Source organism: Drosophila sulfurigaster, chromosome X (genome assembly GCF_023558435.1).
Source record: "Drosophila sulfurigaster albostrigata strain 15112-1811.04 chromosome X, ASM2355843v2, whole genome shotgun sequence".
NCBI lineage: Eukaryota > Metazoa > Arthropoda > Insecta > Diptera > Drosophilidae > Drosophila > Drosophila sulfurigaster.
In genome coordinates, this window is record NC_084885.1 from 26,849,794 (window position 1) to 26,870,263 (window position 20,470).

Genomic DNA, 20,470 nt, shown 5'->3' on the forward strand with positions numbered 1-20,470 from the left:
AGAGACGTCACACACACGAATTTCACCATAAATCAGAGATTATAACCTTTTGATATAGCCCAAGAACTCTCCGGAACGACGCAATAGCATCGCAAGAGCGACAGAGAAAGAGAAAAGTGATCACTTACCACTTGTTCAAGTGCGTTCATTAGCGCCTCTATGTATTTCCAGTAGTGATAAGAAAATCTGATCTCCCAGTTCTCGACTCTGAACAGCAGCTATAAAGCCGCACGAGCTGCTGCCAAAGCGTTTCAGTTAGATCTTTAGATTTCAACGAGAGTGATCTTCTACTCTTGCTCCCTTCCTCTCGCTCTTTCTCTCTCCCTCTCGCCAACAAACAAATCTTCGTGACTCGTTTTTGTTTTTTTGTGATAACAGCATCAATAAAACTGTTGTTGTTACTTACGTAAAAAAAAGAATAACAGAAGAAAACATTAAATTAGAGAGACTTGTGAAAATCTCCTGTTAAGCTAAAGCATACAAAATGGAAGTGCCGCCACCTTTAGTCCTCAAGCGTCCTCTGTTTGTGCCCAGCAAGACGTTGATGGGTCCAGGACCCCTCCAACTGCTCACAGCGTGTGCTCGAAGCGATGAGCAATCCAGTTCTCGGACACATGCATCCCGAGTGCCTTCAGGTAAAATAATATTACTATAATATATAATATTATCCATGCTACATATTCCAGGAGTAAAGATAAGGTTTTGTGTAAAGATATGATTATCTAAAATGTTCATATCATACAATAAAGATCTCACAGCTAAACAAACTATTTATACAAGAAACAAAACTACTAAACTATTCTTCATTTCGTCAATTTAGATTCCTATGATTTCTTTCAAACCTAATTTCAATCAACAGGAATTTAATTAGATTTCCTTCAAAGTGCTTTAAATATAGATATTTTGTTTTGTATCTATGTTGTTAATGAATTATTAGCACCTACAAATTGACCATATTTGTCAACAATGATACCGCTTAAAGAAAACAATTGAAACCTGTTCAAATTCCTATATAAATCAATATTCATATATAATATACTTAGTTACTCTGAGTTTTAATCGTAAATCGAGAGCAACTCACCGTCTTCCCCAAACTGTTTCCCGTCGAAATGTAGTCGGGAGTCTTTCGAAGTGATAAGAGCTCGTCTCCGCCTTGTTCGCCTCGTGCGGAGCGAGGGCAAAGTACTTAAGCAATTAATGAGACGCTTCGTTGCAGATCATGGACGAGGTAAAGGAAGGCATCAAGTACATATTCCAGACACTTAACGATGCCACAATGTGCATCAGCGGCGCCGGTCACAGCGGCATGGAGGCCGCACTCTGCAATCTCATCGAGGACAACGATGTCGTGCTGATGGGCATCTCGGGCGTTTGGGGTCATCGTGCCGCCGATATGGCGCGTCGCTATGGCGCCGATGTGCGCTACGTGGAGGCGAGTTTCGGTCGCGCTCTGACGCTGGACGAGATACGTGCCGCCTTTGAAACGCACAATCCGCGCGTCTTCTTTATTGCCCAGGGCGACTCATCGACCGGCATTCTGCAGCGATACATTCCCGAGATTGGCGAGCTGTGCAGGCAGTACGATTGCTTCCTTGTTGTGGATACGGTTGCATCGCTGGGTGGCACCGATTTCCTCATGGACGAGTGGAAGGTGGATGTGGCATACACCGGCTCTCAGAAGTCACTAGGTGGTCCAGCGGGCTTGACGCCCATCTCGTTCAGCAAACGCGCCTTGTCCCACATCAAGCAGCGCAAGACGAAGCCCAAAGTGTATTACTTTGACATACTGCTCATTGGGCAGTATTGGGGCTGCTATGGCACGCCAAGGATCTATCATCACACCATCTCGTCGACGCTGTTGTTTGGCCTGCGTGAGGCACTTTCCAACTTCTGCGCCATGGGATTGAAGCATGTGGTGCAGCGTCATCGGGAGTGCTCGGCTCGCCTGCAACTAGGCATCGAGGAATTGGGCCTAGAGTTGTTTGTGCAGCAGGAAAAGGATCGGTTACCCACAGTGAACACAATCAAAGTGCCTTTTGGCGTCGACTGGAAGAAGGTCGCCGACTATGCCATGCGCAAGTGAGTGAGAGCGACAGAGAAAGAGCGCAGTGCTAACATGAAACATTGAACACTAACATATTAACAGTAGTCTCATAACATTACTCACTTAGCAGTCAACATGCTGCTCAATCACTGTTACAACTCACAGCATCCAATTGGATTCTTAACATTAGTTCGACTCTGTAAACGATCTGCTGTTAGAATTAACATTCTGCTTGGATCGCATTATCAGCGGAATTCGGGCCACACCAATATTGAATATTCTCCAACTTCTTTGCATTGCAGATACAATCTGGAAATCAGTGGCGGCCTTGGACCCACGGTGGGACACGTCTTCCGCATTGGCCTGATGGGTGAGAACGCCACATTGGAAAAAGTGGACATGGTGCTCAGCATTCTGAACGAAGCCATTCAGAGTATCAAGCTGCGCGCCGAACGCTCCAAAATATAATTATACTTAGTACATACATACGATTCTTCTTGTTACAATTGCATTTACAACAATAAAATCTTTTATAATTGAAAATTACACTATTTTTTGGAATACAACTGAAGAGCGCGTCTCACAATTCAAAAGCGTACTGCCACTTTAGTATTTGCATTATGTTAAACTCAAAATGGAACTGTTAACCGCAATGGCTTGCGCACGTTTCAAACAATACATCAGCTGTGGTATAAAATACTAAATATATTATACCGTGTGGTCACATTCCGACACATGTGTTAAACAAAACGGCTTAAAGCTCCTTTTTTGATAAGATAATGAATTTATATCATTTTGTAGGCTGATGTTGAATAGGATTTGTTGATTTCTTTCTTATTAGCAGCATAAACAAAGCACGAAAGAGTTGGAAGCTTATTGATTTATTGAACGCCCACGCGGCGTTCAAGCGCCACAGCACTCACACTATACATATAGAAAAAAAAATAGTTAAAAATTGTACACTTAAATGTTTATTTGTTGTTGTTGTTGTTGGTATGGAAATCAACGTCCATATTATTTGCATTAGGTATACAAAATAGTAGCAGCTGAACTGAACTGTGTCTTAACCCTGTTTCTGGGCCAATTCACGGGCCTTGGCGCGTTCCAGCTTAGCGATGCGGGCCAAACTCTTTGAGCCAAGAATACCACCGCCCCAGTGACGACGGATCTCCTCGTGACGCTCATTGAAGTTGGTCTTGACAGCCTCCAACACCTTGCCGAAGTTGGCCTTGTCGTTGTTGTCGACGGTGGTCAGAGCCAAGGCAGTGCAGGTTTTGCGACGCACCAAGCGTCCCAGACGAGCCTTGCCCTTCACAATGCAGTAGGGCACGCCCATCTTGCGGCAGAGGGCGGGCAAGAAGAGAACCAGCTGCAAAACAAGATGAGACAAAACATTACATTAGTATAAACAGCTGATAAAACACGTGCTCCACACTCAAATATCACTTGGCAAAGTACTCAGCTGTCAATTTGACCACATTGAACAAAATGCGTCTTGTTAATAAGACGTTTTGCTTCAGTTGAAGAAATTCAAATTTCACATCATTGGAAAATATTGAGATCTAGTTGGGGGACAGGCTGGCTTTGTTTACCAAATCGTACACTCACCTCAAGGGGATCGACATCGTGAGCGATGACAACCAGTTGGGCTTTCTTCTGCTCAATCAGCTTGGTCACCGTGTTGGTGCCGGCTGAAACGTAGCTGGGCTTCTTCTTGGGCTCGACTTCCTTGCCCTTGGCCTTGGCCTCAGCCAGCTTCTTCAAGCGCTGCTTCTTGGCCAGAGGCGACTCTGGACGGTATTTCTCGAGCAGCTTGAACAGTTTGACAGCTGTGGTCTTGTCCAGTGTCTGGCTGAACTGATGGATTGGTGGTGGCACCTTCAGACGCTTCTGCAGCACAGCCTTCTGGCGCTGGATGCGAATGTATTTGGGCCAACGCACAAAACGCGACAAATCGCGCTTGGGCTGAACATTTTGGCCTGTAACATACAAAATGCCTCACGTTAGTTGCCACATTGATAGATGGAATAATTGATAGACTTACCAATGCCAAAGTTCTTGGGACGCTTCTCGAAGAGCTGGTTGACAACCTTCTTGACAACTGGCTTCTTAACGGCCAATGGGGCTGGAGCCACCTTCTTGGTCACTGGCTTCTTCTTTGGCCTGGGCTGCAAAGTTTGAAATGAATTTCAGTTTAGTACGTCACTCGCACATATAGCAAGCATCATGTAAATACATCATATGTGTATGCAGTAGTTAGTTCACTTGCGGTTTCACAAACACAAACACAACACAAATAAAAAAATGTATAAAAAAAAATATAGTTAAAATATTTCACTTCGCGTAATACTGCAATTGCACGTTTAGTTCATTTAGTTTGGTAGCGGTGTTTACCTTCTTGACAACCATTTTAACGCGGTTTTAATTGAGAGATGCTAACAAAATTTGCAGATTATTTTGCAGGTCGTTTAAAAAGACCAGCTTTACGTCTGCCCGTCTGAAAGGTAAAGGAATGGAGAGAGCCGCGGAAGTCGCCAGCTTGTCAAAGTTGACATTTGTTGGTAGCAGAGTTGCATTTTTGACAGTTTGCCCACTTCTTTGGCCAGATGGCGCTTTCAGTGTTGCATGCGATAGTACTCGATACATTCGTTTGCTTTCTCGATAATACCGAAAATGGCAGTTCGTAGTGTGACCACTTCTGATATATTTTGAAATTCAACTTGCAGCTATCGATCCTCGTTTCATTTGCATTAATGCCGCATTCGTTTTTGGAATTAATCTGCGAACATTTTATTTCTTAACAGAAGTATAATTACTAAGCGGAGAGTTCTTAAATGCTGGGAGAATATATTTTACGGGTCTACGGAGAGAAAATCAAAAAATAACAAGGAGTTCAAAATGGCGCTTTACAAATATACCAATATACTATATAAAGTGTAACCAGATGAAAATGCTTATGTTTTTTGTATTTAAATACGAAATGCATTAATAAATATAACGTAAACAAAATAAATACTTCGAAATTATATAAATTAATTGATAAAAGCCATTTTTACTGCGCGAATACTTGATATTGGATATAAGTAATCGATGTTTAGAAATATTGCAAGCAGATGGATGCATCGATAGTATTATCGATGTTTCGCCACCACTAATTATCATTTGCGCTTGCGCCCAAAATGTTGAAATTTGCATATAAATTTAATTAAAGTGCGATCGAATTAAAATTGAAGATCATTCGCAGTGTGTTTTTGTGTGAAACATTAAAGTGCCTGCTCAAATTAAAAAAAGGTAGTGAATGCAACGAGCGGTTGCAATGCACATACACTCTCCTCCCTCCTGCCTCTGTGCATACTGTGTGGGCCACCATTTTTAATTTCTTTGTTTATTTTGTGTTCCATCTTCGTCGCAGTGTCGCATTGTCGCAGTCGCAGTGTCAGCAGCTCAAATGTAAATGCATAAAACAGAGAAAGAGAATCAGAACCAAAACACACTTATTGACTGATCAACTAACTGACTGACTGATTGAGTGATTGATGATAAATGCAAATATTGCATTAAAATGAAGTGACCAACGCAATTCACACAAAATATGGCCAGCAATGTGGCTGGTGTTGCAGTTGGAGCTGGTTCAGTTGCTGGTGCTGGTGGTGGTGGAGCTGCTGGTCAATCATCAACCATGACCATCAATCATACGCATGCCGTTTGTGTCTGGGAATTCGAAGCATCGCGCGGCGGCGGCAAATGGTTGCCATATTCTCCGGCAGTGTCCCAGCACTTGGAGCGTGCGCACGTCAAGAAATTAACCCGCGTCATGCTGAGTGATGCAGACCCCAGCCTGGAGCAATACTATGTGAATGTTCGCACAATGACACAGGAGTCGGACACCGAATCGGAAGCGGGAGGCCTCCTCACGATCGGAGTGCGACGCATGCTCTATGCGCCCAGCAGTCCGGCGGGAAAGGGCACCAAGTGGGAGTGGTCGGCGGGTGGCAGCGGAGGGGACATCGGCGGTGGCGGTGGCAGCGGTGGCAACTGCTGTGATTGGCGACCCTACAACATGCATGTGCAGTGTATCATTGAGGATGCGTGGGCGCGTGTGAGTATCATCGGATAAGCGACAGTCGAGATTAAACTAATTCAATTGCAGTACAGTTCGGGCTTCAAGTAGTGAATATATAAATTGATCTGCAATCATTTATACTACTAATTTCAAGTGAACTATTATTTAAATCTATGTATTCTATGTATTCCAATGTCCAATCTTTTATGTACAATTATTTCAAATGATTTCTCTTTTATTGAGTTTATAAGAAAACTCACTTATAACTATTATTTTTTGGAAACTTTTCACATCTTTGACAATTATTGTATACAACTAATTTGAAATGATTTCCTACACTTTTGAGTTGTATAATGAAACTCTCGAATCTCTCCAATCTAGTTTTGAATCACTTTAAATACACATTATTCATTAGATATCATAACCTAATAAGTTAAATGTAATTTGAATCATGCTTACTCACTTTCTTATGGACTTTTAAAATAATCTTACAAATAAATATTATTTTCGAGACTTGTTCGCTATGCATAAGATTCCTAAAATGTTTAAAATGTAATTTAAATACTAATCCATTGATTATATTTGACCACTTTTGTGAGCTCCGATAATGATTGCCACTTTCTTGTACGCAGGGAGAACAAACGTTGGATCTGTGCAACACAAACATCAGCCTGCCATACACCATCAACTTTTGCAACCTGACGCAAATGCGACAGCCGAGCGGCCCATTGCGAAGCATTCGCCGTACACAGCAGGCGCCGTATCCGTTGGTCAAGCTGACGCCACAGCAGGCGCTGCAGTTGAAAACAACAAACAACAGCAATGGCAACAGCAATGGTCAGCAGCAGCAGCAGCAACAACAACAACGCAACAATACGTTGCCCAAAATGGGCACAATGTTGCCGCCAATGCATCGACAGCAACATCCGTTGCCCATGTCAGTGAGCAACAGCCATCAGCAGCAGCAGCAGCATCAACATTTGCAGCAACAGCATCAGCAACATCAACAGCAACATCAACAGCATCATCAGCAACAGCATCAACAGCAGCAGCATCAACAGCAACAGCAGCAGCAGAGGAAGCCACACAAAAAGCACAGCGAAATCTCAACCACAAATCTGCGTCAGATACTCAACAATCTCAACATCTTTGGCAGCAGCACGAAGCACAGCAGCAGCAGCAACAACCACAACAACAATCACAATCATGGCCACAGCAATGGGCATTTGGTGGGCGGCGCCTCCGCAAGCTCCTCGAATGTGGCGGGCTCAACGCTGCATTTGATGCAACACCAACACCAGCAGCAACATCAGGTGCCGCAACACTTTGCGCACGGCAGCAACAAGAGCATGTTGACCTCATCGATGAACAGCCATCACAGTCGCTGCTCGGAGGGTTCGTTGCAGTCGCAGCGCAGCAGCCGCTTGGGTTCGCATCGATCGCGTTCGCGCACGCGTGCCTCCGATACGGATACGAACAGTGTGAAGTCGCATCGAAGGCGGCCGAGTGTGGACACCGTCTCGACGTATCTGAGTCATGAGAGCAAGGAGAGCTTGCGTAGCCGTAACTTTGCCATATCTGTGAATGATCTGCTCGACTGTTCGCTGGGCAGTGATGAGGTATTTGTGCCATCGTTGCCGCCATCGTCGCTGGGCGAACGTGCACCGGTGCCGCCGCCCCTGCCACAGCAGATGGTGCAACAGCAACAACAGCAGCAGCAGCAACAACAACAGCAACAGGTGCAACAACAGCAGCAGCAGCAACAACAACAACAACAACAGCAATCAATCGCTGGTTCGATTGTGGGCGTGGACCCAGCCAGCGATATGATATCGCGCTTTGTGAAGGTGGTGGAGCCACCGCTGTGGCCCAATGCTCAGCCGTGTCCCATGTGCATGGAGGAGCTGGTGCATTCGGCACAGAATCCAGCCATATCGTTGAGTCGCTGCCAGCATTTGATGCATCTTCAGTGTCTCAACGGCATGATCATTGCCCAGCAGAACGAGCTCAATAAGGTAACGTTTGTTGTCTTCTTTTAATTCGTGTTCAAATTCACATTTGTTTTGCTCTCTCTCTCTCTCTCTCCGTCTTGCAGCAGAATCTGTTCATCGAGTGTCCCGTGTGTGGCATCGTCTATGGCGAGAAGGTGGGCAATCAGCCGATTGGCAGCATGTCCTGGAGCATCATCAGCAAGAATTTGCCCGGTCACGAGGGACAGAACACCATTCAAATTGTCTACGAGTGAGTATAGCTTTCTAGCTCTCTCTATTTCTGTCTCTGCCACTCATCATCATCTCTCACTCTCTCTGGTGTAGCATCGCCTCGGGTCTGCAGACCGCTGAGCATCCGCATCCGGGTCGCGCCTTCTTTGCCGTTGGCTTTCCACGCATCTGCTATTTGCCCGACTGTCCGCTGGGTCGCAAAGTGTTGCGCTTCCTCAAGATCGCCTTCGATCGCCGTTTGCTCTTCTCGATTGGACGCTCGGTGACGACGGGTCGTGAGGATGTGGTCATCTGGAATAGTGTCGATCACAAGACGCAGTTCAACATGTTTCCGGATCCCACCTATTTGCAGCGCACCATGCAACAGCTGGTCCATCTAGGAGTCACGGATTGAACAACACAACAACAAAAATCGAGAAATCTCAAACTCTTCCACACAATTACACGAATTCTTCCAATGTTCTTTAAGTACTCCCTCTCTCTCTCACTCTATTGCTAACAAAAATCTCAATGTGTGTGCAATCTATATTTTTTTTTATATACAAATAATTGTTTAATTGTTCGAGCTGCTCGAACACTAAAAAACAAAAGACAATCCCCAACAAAAAAAAAAAAAGAAAACTCAAATGCAAATGCAATTTCCTTCTTCCATTCAAAATAGGAAACTGTAACGAACTGTTCTTCCAATTTATAGTTGTTAAGCAAATGCATGTATTGTATTTTATATGATTTTATATTATTATATTATTTTGTATTTAATTGATACACGTTCTCACTGTATTGCCACACTACATATTATATACACTTATTATATATATATATAGTATATAGAGTTTGCTTCCCCCAACACGACACCTATTAGTATTTTAAATCAATATTTAGTAACTGTGTCTGTGTATCGCATAAGCAGCATTATTAGTTTGTAAGCTGTGCCAAAATTGCATCGCATTTCGCATTTGTTAAAACGATCAATTGTTAAACATATTTTCATCTCGAATTTATAATGCTTGTGTTTAAGTCTGTTTCTGTTTTCTCAGATTCAGATAAGCCATAAAAATGCATTCGATGAAGTGCATTCATATTCAAACTATTCGACAGATTATATGGCTAATTCTCTGTGACACTATTTAAAGTGAAAAAACATGCATCAAAATTGTTTTTTTTTATATTGAGTAAAGATGAATCTTATAGCTCTTGATTAGCACCTTAATTGGAGCTATAAATGATTTTTAGAATTGCTTTTCTGTTATAAGATGAATGCAAAAAATAACGAAATGAATTTATATATTTTAATCAAACAACAGAAAAAGTTCTTAAATTCAATTTTGGCTCATAAATTTTGTACTAATCCACAGCTTTAAGCTAAATAATCTTTACTTAGTGTTAAAATTGTTTCAGTTTATGTTTTCCTTCACTGTAAATAGTCAAAGAATTACCCATATGTTCATTTTAAAAGTATTTCTTCATCAAAATAAGAATTTTTGCATGTTCTTTGTTAATCGAAATTGTATTCTTAATTTGAATTATGTGAAACTTTTGAAACTTTTCTCATAGAATATTTGTCATCATTTGATGATCACTGAATTTGAATTTGTGATTGTTTTGAGACACGAACATTACCGAGATATTCATAAACATTCATTTACTATGCATTAAACATAAACATACCATAATATTATATATATTTTTTTTTGATTATACATATTGTTGCTTTCATATTGATATCATCTCTCGACACACACACATACCTAACATCTATATAGATAGTAAGTGATTAATCATATTCTAGCATATATATATATATATATATATATATATATACTATATATGTAGTTAGAGACAGCTATTGTGGGGGGGGGCGTGTCCTGCCCAGTTAATAATATAACTAAGTTGTATTTAGCACTGATTAGTTTTGTAGACGACATTTAACGCGCATTTGCAAATGAACATTATGCTATGACAAATTGTACTTTATTTTATAAATGAGAGATAGCTTAATAAAAACATAATCATCAATTGCACTTTTTGTTGTTCTCGTTGTTGTTGTTGTTTGTTGTTACATTACTGCGCAATTGTGTGTGTGTGTGTGTGTTTGTTTGCTTGCGACAAATTTAGCGCATTCAAGGTTTCGACGAGTTTCGAGTTTTTGGTTTTTGTTTTGCTTTTCGTTTGCGTTGCAGTGAATCACTTAAAATAAATTAAAATCAATTTTTGTGCATTTTTCATGCGTGATATTTGCGCCTCCGACTCCAAGCCAAAAACTTGCCCCAATCCTTTTATGGCGCACTTGCCACAGCTTCGATCTTCAGTCTCCAGTCTGCAGTCTGCAAGCTGACGTCAGCCTCCAAGTTGAGACTCTAGCGACGCCTCCTCTGAATTCGTTTGCCCTAGCAAGGACAGCTCAGCCTTCAGCGTGAGATTCAGTGTCTCTTTGTGTCACTTTCACCTGCCAGCTGTGGCTTTGTGGCACCGTTAGAGCCGCTGCTTGCCACATTTTTGGTGCACGCTCGCTCTCCTTGTGCCCGTTGCATGCTTAAAACTGTTTTCCTAGAATTTGTGCAGCATTTTTCATGCGATTTCATTTGATTGACACTGAATGTTGACGTTGACATTCACACAATCGATTACAACTGCAACTGCATCATCATCATCATCATCATCATTATGATCATCATCATCATCATCATCATCAATATCAACTTCAACTCATCCACTCGTTTATACATATCCAGCTTGTGGTTTTGGCCAAAACTGCACAACCCACTGACCATGTGCTGTGCAGTTTATTTCAGTTTCAATTTCTGTTTCAGTTGTATTTGTTTTTTTGTCGTTTTTGTTGATTTTTGTTTTTGGAGCTGCGCTTTGCATTTCGATAAGGCGGTTTCACTTTGGGCATATTACATGCACCCATCAAGGGCGTCTCGCCATATCGAGGGATCTCATGTGCATTTATCACTGTTCAACAATCCATAACGATTGCTACTTTTGCTCTCTAGGAATTCTAAACGGACATCATTCCGATTGAAATGCAAGAAATCATTCATTTATACCAATGCTCAACTCGTTGAACTCAGCTTCTGCAATAGCTGCGACTAGGAAACTTGATATACAACTTGCCTACACTCGAACCTAGTAATATGAATCCCAATCAACAAAGAAACTAATTAATAAATATCACTTACAAACAAACCTAATAACATTCCGAAGCAATAATCAATGATACTTTATAATGGATTAAAGTTACTTCATAAAGACTTACTTCTTATTGCCAGCTTCCAGTTCCATTCCGTTTCGTACATAAATTTGGTAAAAATAAAACAAATCTGAAATAAAAACCAATGAAATTTGCAATGTAATAATGTTTAATTAAAAGTTATTGAACAACTACTTCTTATATTTAAAAAAAATTGTCCTTGTTATAAATTGGTCAATAGTTTAACAAAAATAATTAGATTTTAAAAATGTTGCTAGTGATTTAACAAGCAAAAAATAGTTAGTTGTTATTGACCAAATATGTGAAGAATGAAATGAAATATGATTAAATATGTGAAGAGTATCGATATAAAAAGTAATTCCATGAAGAATGATAATTTTGCACTCGTCTTTCATATAATATAATTATGGAATAAGTATTAATCTTCTTATTAATATTCTTATTATAGAATAATAATAATAGAATAAAAGTAGGACAACTTTTCACCGATTTTTCTATTTTTATACAATAGAAAAATCGGTGAAAAGTTGTCCTACTTTTATTCTATTATTATTATTCTAATAATTATAGAATAATTATGTTATAGGAATATAGAAAGATCGATGAAAAGTTGTCATTCTTTTTACTATTTACTATTTTATGCTTGTTTATATTATATATTATATTATATATATTATAAGAAGAACATCGATATAAAAAAGGATTGGGATTGACATTTTTTCACTAATCTTTGTATATTCCTATATTATTATTTTATATTATATCATATCGACAAAGGAAATACCTTTTTTGAAACCAAGTTATACAATGATTAGTTAAACAATCGGAATTGGGTATGTCTGAACTATATTTGTTTTTTGTTTTTCTGATTTCCCCCCTTCACAATGATATGACAACTCAGCAGGCCTGTTAATTTTGAAGTTTGAAGCTTAGAAGCTAGCTAATCTTTTTTCCTTGACAATCAGTAAGTCGAATAAGTCGTGCACATTACAACCAAATCAAAAAAGAAAAAATAAATAGAAAAAGGTTGAAAAATGCAGAATATTCGCAAGTCGGTAAGAGAGTGCGATTACGTGTCCTCGTTGCTATTGAAGCCCAAGCAGGTGTTCAAACTGTCCGACGATATGCCATCCATACCGGAGGAGTACATCAATCATGGAGTTCCAGAGGAGCTGACTAAGAAATTTCAAGATATCAAACTTGAGAAGGAATTCTGCGATTACTCCAATGACAATTCCAATCTCACTTTGCTCAACAGCACGGACTACTCAGCGAGCAGCAGCATTGACAGCTCGATGCAGAGCTTTTTATCCTCCTCAACGTCCAGGGATGAATTCATAGCCGAAGAGGAACGTTACCGTCCACGCAGCTATTCCATTTAGAAGCGAAGCGAAGAAGAAGAAGCAGTCTGGAAGATGGATAATTCCAATAATTGCAATTCCACAACTCGACAATAAATGCATTATCTGCATTATTAATTCAAGTGGAGACTTACTTTTATTTGGGGCAACTTTTATTTGGTTAAATTTTGCATTGAAGTTTCCAAAATGTATGCAGTTTTTGTGCTCAGCAATAATTGCTTAATTAGTTTGAGTTTTGCTTCAATTATGTGCTACCCTCTTTTCTACTAATTGCAGGGTATTGCCAAAATGGCAAAAGTCCTTGTTGCGGTGCCTAAAATCCTGCTGAGTTTGCTGCCGAAGGTTGTGTTTTGATTTGTGCTGCGTTGTTGTTTTTGTTGTTGTTGTAAGCTGTTGATTTGACTGGTGACAACTGCAAACACACACACACACACACACACGCACATGCAGACTTACACGCACGCAGGCGCTCCTCACACAGAAGCACACACACACGCACGCGCGCGCTTAAGCACACACACATACATATTATGTTAACTCACACTCACTCACACACACACACACACGCATTGGGCACGCACGTAGCGTAGACAGCAACGAGGCGAACCACATCCGGACTGGGAGTGCGACTGCAACTGCAACTGGAACTGGAACTGGAAGATGACCGCTGCCCACAGCAGCGCACTTGTTGTTGTTGTAGTTTTGACTGCTGCTGTTGGCGCCTATCTCTCTGCTGCGATGCGAGCCTAAATGCAGCAACAATTGCAGCTTGCACAATCAGTTAAGAGCCTCCGCTCGTGCCAAACGGTTGTGCGCATCTTTTTTTTCCACCCAGTCTCCACACTCTACACAACGAACGAAAAACGAACAAGCGAACATTTGAACATTCGAAAAGACAACAACTCTCCAAAGTCAACAATTTCGCAAATTGTGTATTTGCATATTTTGTTTAGTGTTTTTTTGTTTTGCGTTTTAATAACAATCACATTTTCTGCAAATTTGCGTGTGCCGACAACAACAACAACAACTATAAACAGTTATCTGTAATAATAACCGCAAATCAATCAAAAATTCATTCCCCCCTTTCCTTTGCCCATCACGCGTCGCGCGTCTTAAAACGATATTTCTAGCTAGCTGCTGGAAATTCGAGCGAGTTTTTTTCCGCGAATCGTAGAACTAACTAATACACTTGCAAATTACACTACTATTCACTCCGGCATTGTTTGTATTTGTTTTGTTTGTGTCTTGTTGATTTTCCTCTTGTCGTTTGTTGTTGCGTTCTCGGCTTTTGTTTGTCTCCAGTTACAAAAAGCCGCGACGTTAACAACGTCTCTGATAAGAAGCAGCACCAGCAGCAGCAGCAACAGGTGAGTTCAACTACAAACACACACACACACACACATTTGCAAGTTGCTTTGCATGGCAAATTAAGTGCCCGACTACAATGTTCTAAGCGTTTTGTGGTTTTCCTGCTGCCGCTGGCGCCATCTAGCGGCAAATCAATCAAGCCCTCATATCCCATTTCACAGCACTCGATATGCGTCTCTTTCTCGCCCATAGCATTCGCTATGTGGGCGACACACACGCATAAATCACAAATGTAAACTTGTAAATTCCACTTTGAATTCAAAATTCCAATTCGAATTTGAAATCAAATCAAAGCCAATTGGCAGACACGACAAGTTAAGCGCATTGCCATATATGGGCTAGACTTAATATATATTGGATTATGAATGGCGCTTTTACGATTAGCTCGCACCAAAAATAATGCAAATCGTGCATTTCCTTTTTATCGACCAATTCAAAATTTATGAGTGCGCGCCTCTCTTTCTTCGTTCATTTATCGTTTATCGCGGGGCATTGGCCACGCGCCTTCCTACGCGATTCTCACACATGTACGTGCGATAAATCTATTGATCCATCAAATTGAAAATTCAAAAATAAAACAGATTGCAAATTATGCAAAACGTATGCAAATCTATGACTTATGCGTTATTAATACGATCACACAAATTGGACTTGACTTAAAACGGAACAGTTGTCTGTCGAGATCTGTATCGCTCTAATTGACTGACTTCCGTTTGCCATTGCTGGGGGATTACAATATTAATCCTTGTGTCAACTTGTGTGTTTAAACTATGTTATCGTTTAGACTTTTAGCCTAGTTTAACTTCACGATAAGCTATCGCGTGAAACAGTTAGATAACTCGATGGCAGTTTCTTCAGTTATACATAAAACAAAATAAATACTTATTGAAATAGAAATTTCTTAAGTGAATAACAAATACAATTATATGTGCAGCTATACATTTTTGTATCCTTGAATAAAACAAAAGTCATATCAATGATGTAGAAATTCCTTAAGTGAATATATAATCCTTTAATCTCATATTGTCTATAAATAACTTTATCAAGATAAACTGTTCTATATATATATATATATATATATATATATGTATATATGGTCATGGGTAAAGTAAAGTTGAATTAAACACTTCTTGACAAACGCTTTACTTAGAGTAAAGAATGATTTTGGAATTACTTTTTTGGTTTAAGATTATTATAAAAATAAACGAATTCGTATGGAAACCAAAAAATGAATGAAATAAATTTATATATTTTATCGTAAGACAGAAAAAGTTCCTCAGACCAATCTTAACTCTAAATGTAGTGCTAGTCCAGAGCTACAGGAATAACCTTTACTTATGTTTAAAATTGTTTCAATTTACGCTAGTATCCCAAATTCCGCCAATAACTTAACCATATACTTAAATTTAATTTGAATTTAAGTTTTATATTGATGGATTAGCTATCTTAGGCACTTTTGGTGGTATTGCTCCACTTGTGGCGTGACCTTTAAAGGGCTTGCAACAATGCTGCACTGGCATTGTGGTCTTCAAGTTCAGCCTGAGTGACTAACTGACGAACTGACTGATCAACTGATCAACTGACTGACTGATCGACTAACTGACTGCTCCACCTGACTGGCTGACTGGCCCACTAAATGACTGCCTGACAATCATCAGCCTATTTGCCCAATTGCGGTTTTGAACTTGTTTGGCTTTTGGCCGCCGAACGCCCCTCATTCCTCGCCTCCCCTCCGCTTCGTTCTCAACAATCTCAGTCGTTGACTTTGTCCGGTCTGATCGCAGTCTCAGTCTCAGTCTCGGTTTTAGTCTCCGTCTCCGGGCTGACGCTGAGAACGTGCTGTGGATTCCAATTGCCAATTGCCGTTTGACCGAACAGCGTTTGATGTTAACCAAAACTGAAGCCAAAATGCGACGCTGGCGGCCACAGTAACTAATCACAGCAGTCAATCCAATGAGCAGCAACAAGCAACAATTGCAATTACAATAACAACAGCAACAGCAACAAATAAACATTGTATTGCCATTTGCAATGTTTTATTTTAACCATTTAGGGGGGAAATGTCACAACTTGTTTTTGGGGGAGACAGAGAGAGAGACAGAGAGAGACAGAGAGAGAGAGACACTTGGGCGCTTGGGGACTTGATGATGTTTTACTGCCTTCTGCCTTGTTGCTTTAGAGAGACTTGAACACTTTCGGGGTATCTGGTTCTCCTCGTTGTGTCGCGTCGCGTCGCGTCGTCGGAGTGCAATAAAAAAATGCTCAAAACACACACAAATCATGATAAATTGAAAATAATATTAACGAATCTATCTACGTACGAATTGAGCAAATGTGCTTCACTTCGACAAACCGCAACAACAACAGCAACAACGTCAACATCAACAGTAACGAAAACAGAAAATGAATCAAAATGAAAAATGCATTCGCATTTGTATTGGCAGCACACACACAAACACACACACACACAGAAGAGATCGACCAGTAGATACCCTCTAATAAATTATTATACAATTGAAATATTTCAATACTCCAGAATTTGTATAGAGAATTCGAAGCTAGAGTTACGAATCGAATCAGATAAAATATGAAAAGTTATTTTAAAACTTCTTTCGGATCTTAGTACATAGGGCTATGGTGCATTTTGAATGTAGTACTTTATCAATGGTATCTACCTTTGCGGTATATTAATTTTAAGAATAATACCGCACCGTTTTGCTTTTATTCAAAATGGGTAGCGGGTATCTCAGAGTCGAGCACACTCGACTGTAGCTTTCTTACTTGTTGAATTACTTGTTGATTACCACAGAGTTCGAAGATGCTCTTAAATATTTTTTTGTAATAAGACTTTATGTACACTTTTCCATTTCATGTTTTTCGTCTGTACCTATATTGGTAAATTAAATCAAATTCGAGCTAGACCTTAAATTTATATTTATCACAGTAATCTACAAAGATTATATTAAGCAATATTCTCCAATTTCACTGAAACTGAAATTATAATATTCAATTTCTGTATTTCCAAAAATTTACTCAAATTTTTATTATTTTTATTCTAATTTCATTTAATATATACCAAAATATGTATTTAATTGTAGAAAAATAAGAATTGGAATGTATTACAATTTTTAGTTAAATTTAAATGTAATTGTCAAATGGTTGTACTAGATTTTTATAAGTTTTGCATCTGCCTGACACATTTGATAATGCAAAATGATTGAAGCATTTGTTATTCATATTTTAATACGATAATAAATGGAATGCTAAGTATAAATGATGATTTTTTGGTGTGCAAGTTGGATTCTTTCAATTTTGTAGCATACCCGTTGGCAGTTTGCATTTATAGGGTATAGGCAAGTGGATTGCATCATCAGCTGGCTGCCGAATGCCGCCTTCAACTGACATTTTCATTTCGATATTATGCAGCTTTGCGGCATGTTGAATGAATCGCTTTTCCTTTTTGCAGGAGCAGAGTGCAACTTTAGTTGGCCATGGAATTAGAATGCGATTTGGGTGCCATACAAAACGAGGAGTTGCTCAGGAAAATGGTAAGTGTTTGAGCAGTATTTCAATGCTTATATCTATTTCATAATATTTTGAATTCAATTACCTATTTATGTAGTTGTCTAGTTCTTTGTCATTCAATTATTTAGTTTGGGCGACGAAGGAAATCAATGTCAAAGTAGTTTAAAAACCAAGTCTCAAATAGTAAAGCAAAAAGAATTAATTAAATAAATTTTTCATTTTTTTGGTAATTACATTTATTTCTAAGAATATTTACTTAAATTGTTTTTCTTTCATTTCATTGGTCTATTTAATAAGCTCGGGTATAAAAATTCAGTTCAGAACTTATTAAACTTATATTATGAGTGAGCTCATTACCAAAAAATCCGTCTGTCCGTCCGTCCACAAGCAGAATCAACTCAATCTCAGAGAGTGTAAGACTTAAAGCTATGAAACTTTGTAATCAATCTTATAAGTTATAATTCTTATTATCACCATCATAAGATTCGGCTAAAGGAATTTTAGCTTGCTTCGATTTGTTGTTTAGTCAAAGTTTTCTTTGCCTTTGCAAAATATTGCCTAGTATTAGTATTTGAATTTACTTTTATTATGTTTTAAGTACTATCTCTAAAATGTTGTAAGACATCGCAAACTAAATTCAATTCTAATTTGAAAGAATTTATCACAATTAAGGTATAGTGAAAATATAAATAAAATAACAAACACCATCATTCATCTCTCTCTCATCTCCTGCTTTTCGCTCTCTGTATCTCAGTTGGTTGCGTTGTTGCATCACCTGTTGCAAGTTCATTGGCTTGCTGGATGTGGATGCGTCAGTCATTGCCTTTAAAGACGCGACATTCGCCGCTTCGAGAAGCAGCCAGAGATTCACATATATGTTCATCTGAGTTGCCAGTTGCCAGTTGCCAGTTAGTCCAGCAGTCAGTTAGTTAGTCAGACAGTCAGTCAGTCAGTCATTACCCAGTTCAACCTGACCAAATTGGGTCATTTATGGGGTTGGCTTGGTCTCTCGCTCAGCTCTGGCTCTGAGTTTGTGTGGGCCGCGTTAGCTGACTTGGCTTAGACGGCTTTACAATTATCGTTAAAATGTCGTTAAAAAAATCAATGGAAAAGCGATGACGACGATGACGACGACGACGTTTCGTCGTCTCTTAACTTGGCCAAATGATGAACGAGCAGCAACAATAGCACAATACCACAATAGCAACAAACAACAACATCTTTATTAATAATGTTAATAATAAATACACAAATTGTACAAAAATAGCAGCAGACGTCGCTTCGACCCACGCAGCCGCAGACTGCGACGTTAACGTCGACGTCGACGCTGGCGCAGACGAAGGCAGCAACGCTTGCGCCAACAGCGACGCCTCGCTCTCATTTTTACGCTCTTGTGAGAGCAAATGAGTGTGATAGAGAGAGAGAGAGAGAGCGAGAGCGAGAGCTTGACCATTTGGGCTGCTGGTCTCCTGATAAAGTAGCTCAGCTTCGATGACTCATGCGCCATGAATCAATTTTTTGAACTCGCCTGACCGACGCTGCAAATCAAGTTACCCCCAAACTACACTGAGCGAAACGAAAACGAATACGAAAGCGACCCATTTTTAGAGTGTTGAGAGATTCTCTATTTGTCTATATGTCTACTGAATGCTCCCCAAAAATTGCACTAAAACAGTTTAATTATACCTAAAGTTAAAGCCTACTGAAAAAGTTGTGTTAGTTCGACTATTTTTCATATATGTATACCTTTATAATTTACTTACATATATCTAAAGTTAAAGACTACTGCCTACTACTTAAAAAGTTGCACTAAGATCACTTTTTAGGGAGAATTCAGTAGACTTTAGGTAAAAGCAAATGATATAGGTACAATATGTAAAATAAGCTGTTGGAATCATTATTATAAGCACTATAAAATATAATATATATAAAATATGAACATAATATAAAATACTTATGCTAAAGGAAAAGTCCTAATTATCCAGAGTATCAGCAACTATTGGGGACTTTGACTCATATATAAAAATAATTAATAATAAAATAAAATAAAATAAAATAAAGTCAAATAAAATAAAATAAAATAATAAAAGTGTTTCTATTTTCAGTATATTGTGTATACTAAATAACAGCACTGACAGCCAGCAAAATTATAGATTATACTACTCATTTTTTTAAAGTGTATGCAGCTACATAACTCTGCAGAGCAGCGATGACGCCACAGCTGAGACTGCGATTGGAGTCTGAGACCGCGACTCGAAGTCGGAGTTGGAATCGAAGTCGAAGTCGAAGTCATAGTCGGAGTCTGAGTCGGAGTCTGAGTCTGTGGTGGAAGCTGCTTGATTCCCAAGCCAAAGTTGCAGCGAGTTTCCAGTGGCAATTGGCAACTTTGAGGCTGCTTTGGCGCTGGCGCGTTGGCCGCTTTTTTGTTCTTGTTGTTGTTGTTGTTTTACAATTGCCAGTTTGCCAGTCTCTTGGCCATGATTTGTAGCAAGCGTCGCGTGGGCAGCTGCTGCTGCTGCTGCGGCTGCAAACTGCTAAATAAATCAATAAAAACGCAACAACAGCGTAAAACCTGCGCCAAATTGGCACACAGAGACACCCGCTATGGCCATATGTCTGAGCTGGCTAGTTGTCTGTCTGCCCGTCCGTCTGTCCGTCTGTCTGTCCGTCCGT

The 20,470-nt window shown here is 39.6% G+C and overlaps 4 protein-coding genes and 1 long non-coding RNA gene across 5 annotated transcripts in view; 3 read left to right on the forward strand and 2 right to left on the reverse strand.

Moving 5' to 3' along the window:
* The first annotated feature begins 242 nt into the window (after window positions 1–242).
* LOC133847125 (alanine--glyoxylate aminotransferase) lies at window positions 243–2,587 on the forward strand. Its single transcript, XM_062281925.1, is given in 4 exon segments — window positions 243–556; window positions 558–635; window positions 1,217–2,079; window positions 2,347–2,587. Coding segments are annotated over 4 exon segments (1,179 nt in total). The 5' UTR covers window positions 243–484; the 3' UTR covers window positions 2,513–2,587.
* Window positions 2,588–2,992: 405 nt separating this feature from the next.
* On the reverse strand, window positions 2,993–4,596 carry LOC133847126 (large ribosomal subunit protein eL8). Its single transcript, XM_062281927.1, has 4 exons — window positions 4,439–4,596; window positions 4,089–4,212; window positions 3,653–4,023; window positions 2,993–3,413 (listed from the first exon to the last, which is right to left on the reverse strand). The coding sequence occupies exons 1-4, from the start codon at window positions 4,451–4,453 to the stop codon at window positions 3,108–3,110; spliced, it is 816 nt and encodes a 271-aa protein (XP_062137911.1). The 5' UTR covers window positions 4,454–4,596; the 3' UTR covers window positions 2,993–3,107.
* A 580-nt stretch (window positions 4,597–5,176) lies between these two features.
* Window positions 5,177–8,950, forward strand: LOC133847931 (protein deltex). Its single transcript, XM_062283232.1, has 5 exons — window positions 5,177–5,335; window positions 5,457–6,143; window positions 6,740–8,122; window positions 8,203–8,348; window positions 8,423–8,950. The coding sequence occupies exons 2-5, from the start codon at window positions 5,637–5,639 to the stop codon at window positions 8,721–8,723; spliced, it is 2,337 nt and encodes a 778-aa protein (XP_062139216.1). The 5' UTR covers window positions 5,177–5,335; window positions 5,457–5,636; the 3' UTR covers window positions 8,724–8,950.
* A 2,642-nt stretch (window positions 8,951–11,592) lies between these two features.
* Window positions 11,593–20,470, reverse strand: part of LOC133848300 (uncharacterized) — a 53,621-nt gene continuing 44,743 nt past the window's right edge. Inside the window, exon 3 of the long non-coding RNA XR_009895247.1 lies at window positions 11,593–11,652. This is a non-coding gene — a long non-coding RNA (uncharacterized LOC133848300). The remainder of the gene's footprint in view (window positions 11,653–20,470) is intronic.
* The window catches only part of LOC133848295 (microtubule-associated protein futsch), a 52,282-nt gene continuing 45,824 nt past the window's right edge, over window positions 14,013–20,470 (forward strand). Inside the window, 2 exon segments of the mRNA XM_062283795.1 lie at window positions 14,013–14,271; window positions 17,742–17,820. Of these exon segments, the coding sequence (XP_062139779.1) occupies window positions 17,764–17,820 (57 nt within the window). The 5' untranslated portion in view covers window positions 14,013–14,271; window positions 17,742–17,763.

Bases quoted from the DNA above. Each gene is read 5' to 3' on its own strand.
- LOC133847126 (XM_062281927.1), bottom strand. The intron at 4,024-4,088 runs GTAAGTCTATCA...TGTATGTTACAG, and splicing joins TCCCAAGAACTTTGGCATTG to GCCAAAATGTTCAGCCCAAG. The intron at 3,414-3,652 runs GTGAGTGTACGA...CTTGTTTTGCAG, and splicing joins ACGATGTCGATCCCCTTGAG to CTGGTTCTCTTCTTGCCCGC.
- LOC133847931 (XM_062283232.1), top strand. From the start codon at position 5,637: ATGGCCAGCAATGTGGCTGGTGTTGCAGTTGGAGCTGGTTCAGTTGCT. The intron at 6,144-6,739 runs GTGAGTATCATC...TCTTGTACGCAG, and splicing joins TTGAGGATGCGTGGGCGCGT to GGAGAACAAACGTTGGATCT. The intron at 8,349-8,422 runs GTGAGTATAGCT...TCTCTGGTGTAG, and splicing joins ACCATTCAAATTGTCTACGA to CATCGCCTCGGGTCTGCAGA.